The following is a 6000-nucleotide window of genomic DNA, read 5'->3' as shown; positions in this document are numbered from 1 at the left end:
GTGGAGGGGCATGGATAGGTATGGAGATATGGGTCTAGGGCATAACTTGGCATTGGGCCATAGGAGTTACCTGGATGGGCTTAAATAGCCATGGGGGCATAATGGACCAGGGTGGGTGAAGGGGCATAAGGTGGCCTGGATGGAGCATAAGAGTGTTTTGGGGGTGAGAGAGGCTGGGGGACTACTTTATCTTTAGAGCTGGGATAAAGTTCCATGACATTGAGGTATGTATCTTAAAGAACACCCAGTAGACCTTGTGGCTGCCTCCAAGCTCTCTCCCAGAATCAGCTGACCTGACTGCAAAACACACTTTTCCAAATCCCAGGAATGAGGATCCCATCTTTACAGGCACTCTCTCCAGAGGCAGATATAGGTTGCTGGGAATTTTCTCAAATCTTGCCACCTACCTTGAAAATGATGTTCCAGGCCATTGAGTACAACAGCACTTAAGTTATGTTGAACTGACACAATGTTGTGGTTGGGCCCCTCAAGCAACATCATGAAATGAAAAATAAAAACAGAAAATGGTGGAGAAACTCAGCTGGTCTGACATTATCTGTGGTGAGAAATTGGTAATGTTTCAAGTCCAACATAACTCATCAGAACTGAAGAGGAGTTATACCAGACTGGAAACGTTAACTCTGTTTCTCTCTCCACAGGTACTCCAGCATTTCTCCAGCACTTCCTGTTTTCATTTCAGATTTGCAGCATGTGCTGTATTTTGCACAAAATTGTTTGGTCATGGTCACATTGCAGTTTGTGGGAGCTTGTCTGTAAATCCACCTGTTGAGTTTCCTGCATCATAACAGTGACTACAAAAAAGTAACTGCAAAATGCGGTGGGAGTCACTTGAGGTTCTAAAAGTGATATATAAATGCAAATCTTTTTGTTGGTTCATGCTTCACGTGACCAAAGCCTCTAACTGTTTGGAGAGTGGATGCATCAAAAAAACCAGGACTCCGACCACAATCATCTGCCTATCCACATAGCTGGTATCTTTCACGCATCTTTATCACTTAAGTCTCTAACAGTCTAACATGCAAACCACATCTAGATAGTGAGCTCCATCGGTGAGGAGGGGTGAGGTTAAGGGATAGATTGTGCATCCGTGTCCTTTGCATTCGCACAGTGGCAAATGTTTCTGAATCTATTGGACTGCTTCTGAAACAGTGTCGGGACCCCTTCTGCATCTGTGTTGTCACATAAGGCGGAGCCCTCCAGCACCCTGTCCTCTTCCTCCTCAATTGGCAGATGAACACAGACAGAATGGGTGAGGCAGACAGGGAATAGACTATGCTTGCAGTACAGAGGTGGCTCTCCTATTTCTTCCTAGCCTAAGCAGGACCCCTGCACCAAGAGTGCTGGGAAGTATGCGAGTGAGTAAGAAGAAGTGGCGGAGCCCGGGCGAGACGGAGAAAGGGCGCAGTGTGCGAGAGGAGGGCGCCGAGAGGAGATCCAGCCGGGGGAAATTCGCCGAGTCCTGGAAGAGGTTGAGTTCAAAGCAGAGCTCGGTGAAGCGGTCTGGCCTCCAGTCACAACAACAGCAGCAGGTGAGCAGGGCGCTCCAGGAATCAAACTGTGTGTGTGCGTGTGTGTGTGTAAATTTGCAAAAGTGAGCCCGCACATATAGTCTTTGTTTAACCAGTCATTGCCTAAGGGCAAAGAGAAACATCAGTGTGACAGTGGGATGGATGGAGGCAGCTGGATTTTAACAGGCAAAACGATTCGTGGGAAATTCCTGTGCAGGTTCAAAACACTCACCTCCGTGGCTAGTGTAATTTTGATCACATACTTCTGTATTGCCTTGCGTTTTCCGATAGAAGTGCTGCAAAAGTGACCAGAACAGACGAATCTGTGCAGTGAACGTCCCTATTGTTTGTTGGCTGTTGCCTAGGGATAATGGATCGCCTCAAAATCCTGTTGCATGCTCTCCGGAAAACAGTATTCTAGACATTTCCTCGAAAACTGGAGCAAGCCAAGAATCACAACGACTGACCCTATTTTGTTTTAAATCCGAAGTTACGGAAAATGCAAGCTAATATCGAATAAAACTGATGAAAAAGTGAAATTTGTAGAACAGACGGATTCTCTCATTCCCCCAACTGAACGATGTAAAGTAGATGTCTCTGAAATGTATTTTGTAAAATCGTATTTAATTATTTTAAAACAAAAATGACTTGCATTTATTTGCAGGACACGAATGGGGTTAGTGACTGATGGGGGTACACTGTATAAACTTTCTATAATGGTCCACCATGTGTCATGGCTCAAACCAGAGAGGCAAGGGAGAGGAGTAGTGTGTTCTTCAGGATTCCAGTGGCAGGAGGTGGTGGTGAGGACAGTTCCCGTTCACACTTCACAGCCCTCTGCTCCATGTGGATGGCATTTGTTTCTCTGTGACGATGGGAGACTTGTTGAACTCACACCGCGAAAGTTTGGGGGTTGGGGAAGGGCTGGTGGGGGTCGGGGGTCGGTCCGTATTTCTCCCGTCGCTGACTCGTCTCGCTGACAATCTAATCAAACAATCCGGTATTTTAGTTGCTCCCAGGCTGACCAGTGTTTTTGTAATGATCCCGATTTCACATTGACCCACGCGAATGAAATACAATTCAGTAGATTGTGGCTACCGCTGTGAAGTTGGAAGACCACTTGTTGCATTAAGGTTTTATTCTGAATCGTGGTTGTGATTTTTTTTGGGTGGGGAGGAAAATCTGAACTGAAAAGAAATTGTGTTGAATCCTCTGTCCTCTCAGGTGGTTGTAGAGCAGCGACTTATCTCTGGCCAACAGTTCTCCCTTGAACCACACTTTTTTGAAAGCGGATTCATATGTTCTTGGGTGCACCTTGCCAGAGCTTGTTGCAAGCAACTTAATTATCTCACTGCTTTGCAGCATGGACTCCAATTCAGTGATTGTGATGGGGGCCAGGTTGTGAACATGTATCTTTTAAATGTCATGCTGGAAAGTGAGCAAACGTTGACCAGTGACTTGAGAACAAGTTGAGCTGCAAGAGTGTTTTTTAAGTGGGCAAGGCCCTTTGGTTTATCATGACCATGTCAGCCATCAAACAGCAATCCATCCTGAACCCATTTTCCAGCTCTTGGTCCATAGCTATAGCATTTCAAGTGTTTATCTAAATACTTCTCAAGTGTCTTGAAGGTTCCTGCCCCTGCCACCTTTTCAGGCACTGCGTTCCAGGTACCCCCAACCTTCTTGGTGAAAAAGAATCCTCAAAACTTCTTTAAACCTCCTACTCTTCACCTTTAAACTGCCTGAATAACCCACTGCTTATGGACCTTTTTACTAAGGGGAAATGTTCGTCCTTGCCTATCGCCTTCAGAAGTTTGTGTACCTCAATCAGACACCGCCCCCACCCCCACCCACAACCATCTCTGCTCTAAGAAAAATAACACCTATGTCTCATCATAGCTGAATCGCTTCAGCCCAGGCAACAATCTGGTGAATCTTATCTGCACTCTTCTCTAGTGCTAACACATCTTTCCTATTGTGTGGCAACTCCAGTATTCTAGTTGTGACCTAAATAACAATATGTACAGTTCCATCATAATCTCCCTGCTCTTGTATTCAATGCCTTGACTAATATGGGCAAATATCCCAGATGCCTTCTTTACCAACTTTTATCTGCCTGTCCTGCCTTCAATGATCCATGGACATGCACACCAAGGTTCTTCTGATCATCTGTACCTTTTAGGTCCTACCATTCAAAATGCACTCCCTTACCTTGTTAGTCCTCCCAAAATGCATCACCTCACACTTTTCACTATTCAATTCCATTTACCCTTGTTCATTTGATCAGCCCCTCTATATCATCGTGTAATCTGAGGCTTCCCTCCTCACTATTTATTACATCACTAACTTTTGTGACATCTGCGAACTTACTGATCTGACCTCCTACATTCATGTCTATATCATTATTGTACACGCGTCATTTGAAAATAAGTACTGCTAATACCAACCTGTAAGGAATTCCATTATACACCATCGTCATATAATCATTTGAATTAGGGGCAGCAGTAGGTCATTTGGCCCCTGGGGACTCGACTCCACAATCCCATATATTCCCGATAACCATTGACTCCTTTATTGATCAAGGAAGAACCTATCTACCTGTGCCTTAAAAATGTTACAATGATCCTTGTCTCCATTATTGATTGGAGAAGTGAGTTTCAAAGACTCACTCCTTTTGAGCCAAAAACAAAATCCTTCTCATCTCCACCTTAAATTGGAGACTCTGCAAGTCTAGGAGTTGGAGAAAACCTTCTATTGCAGAAAAAAGATCAGTTTAATTCATTTTTCTTTTAAAATGAGTAGCAAGAAGGCATTTAAATTTGGGTTTTGGAATCATTCCAATTCGGGTCAGATATTTTCGTGCCTATATCCACGCTGGTATATTTTCTAACGGGGTGTCTAAGGAATAACCCCAACCCCATGGACAATGTGAAAGTAATACATTTAAAAAAGATTTTTAGCTCATTCTATGTACTTCTTAACGAAGATTTTCAATTAAAAGTAGAGAAAACAAAAAGCATTATTTAGGTTTGCCTAAGAACAAATCAATCAGCCACAACTTTCCCAAAAATTATAGCAACAGCCACAATCTCTGTTCCAATCCCTTTGTTTCCAAACTTACAAAGTCACATAGAAACATTCAGGCCCTCAAGTCTGTCTTGCTATTCGATGAAATCTTAGCTGAATTGACACCTAACTTCCAAACTCACCTTTGTTCAATTATCCCTATCCCTTTACACTTTTTGGATCACACAATCCTGTTGATTTTATTATCAATTAGTGAACAATCCAGCATCAATTGCCATTTTTGCAAGAGAGTTCCAAACTTCTCTCATCCTTTGTGTGTAGTAGTGTTTCCTAATTTTACTCCTTGAAGGTGTTCCTCTGACTTTTACACTTTTTCTCACAGTCCAAGACTTTTCAACCAATGGAAATAGGTTCAATTGTCTGCCCATTTTTCCTTTAGTATCTTGGAAATGTTGATCAAGTTACCCTTAACCTTCAAAATTTTAGGGGGTGCAGCCCTGATTTATCTATTCTCCCCTCATAATGTCGTGCTTGGAGTCAATCAGCCGAGTAAATTTATGCTGCTGTCTTTCCAAGGCCATGATGTATTTCGTAAAGTGTGGTGCCTGATCTACTGTGTCCAACTGTGGTCGAACCAGTCAACGTTTATAGAAACAAACATACTTTACCCTATCCAAGTATGTCTTCTATTCTTCATCTCCTCTTAGATGACTCACACTTATTTCAACCTGGCTCTCTTTAATTCTTTCCATTGCAGTCTGTCCAGGTTAAGGTGTGAACCCTTCTCTTCAGTTTCAGATCGCATTCCTCTATTCTCTGATTCATGCTGCTCTCTGCTTCAGTTTCAGAGACATCTTATCCTTATTCCAAGGAACACCACTTCTGGTTCTCTCTCTGCAGAGCTTGGTTTGGCTTCATTTCCTTTCCTGCTTCCTCTCCACCAAGTTCTGCTCAAGGGGTCTCCTGTGAAGACGCTGCTTTGGTGGTATCTGCCTCCCTCCTTCACAAAGATGATGCTGTCGGCTTTTTCCATACTCAGTCATTCTGACTTCCACCTTCAGCACAAATCCCTCCTCCTCTACACCCAACCCCTTGCCAAAGCCCCAGTCTCTGCTTCACTTTTAGTTCCAAAAATTATCTTTGTCAGATTCTGTCCTTTTCCCACACAAGTCTCTGAGCCTCTTATCTGGCAGTGTTTAATAGTGATACTTAAAGGGGGAATATATGTCATGTGCCTGCCTTTATTAAGAGTTCTGATTTATCTGCAATACTTTGTGTTGGCTACCAGATTCTGTTGTATGCTATTTCTCACAGGGAAGACTGAGAAGATTTGATGGGTGAGGATGAGAAAGTGAAGGCAGAATGATTGGGAGACTTACATTTGTACCACATCTTCCATGACCTCAGGCCATCAGAAACCCCTTTTACACCCATGAACTGCTGG

At 43.4% G+C, this 6000-nt stretch overlaps 1 protein-coding gene across 1 annotated transcript in view; it reads left to right on the top strand.

The window, feature by feature from the left end:
- Positions 1-1290: 1290 nt before the first annotated feature.
- trpm3 (transient receptor potential cation channel, subfamily M, member 3) overlaps positions 1291-6000 on the top strand; it is a 445569-nt gene continuing 440859 nt past the window's right edge. The window contains exon 1 of the mRNA XM_048620080.1: positions 1291-1550. Coding sequence (XP_048476037.1) covers positions 1371-1550 — 180 coding nt within the window. The 5' untranslated portion in view covers positions 1291-1370. The remainder of the gene's footprint in view (positions 1551-6000) is intronic.

The sequence above is a fragment of the Rhincodon typus genome, chromosome 3 (assembly GCF_021869965.1).
Source record: "Rhincodon typus isolate 14 chromosome 3, sRhiTyp1.1, whole genome shotgun sequence".
NCBI lineage: Eukaryota > Metazoa > Chordata > Chondrichthyes > Orectolobiformes > Rhincodontidae > Rhincodon > Rhincodon typus.
The sequence above is the reverse complement of the archived record's forward strand: the minus strand, read 5'-3'. Positions and strand labels throughout refer to the sequence as shown.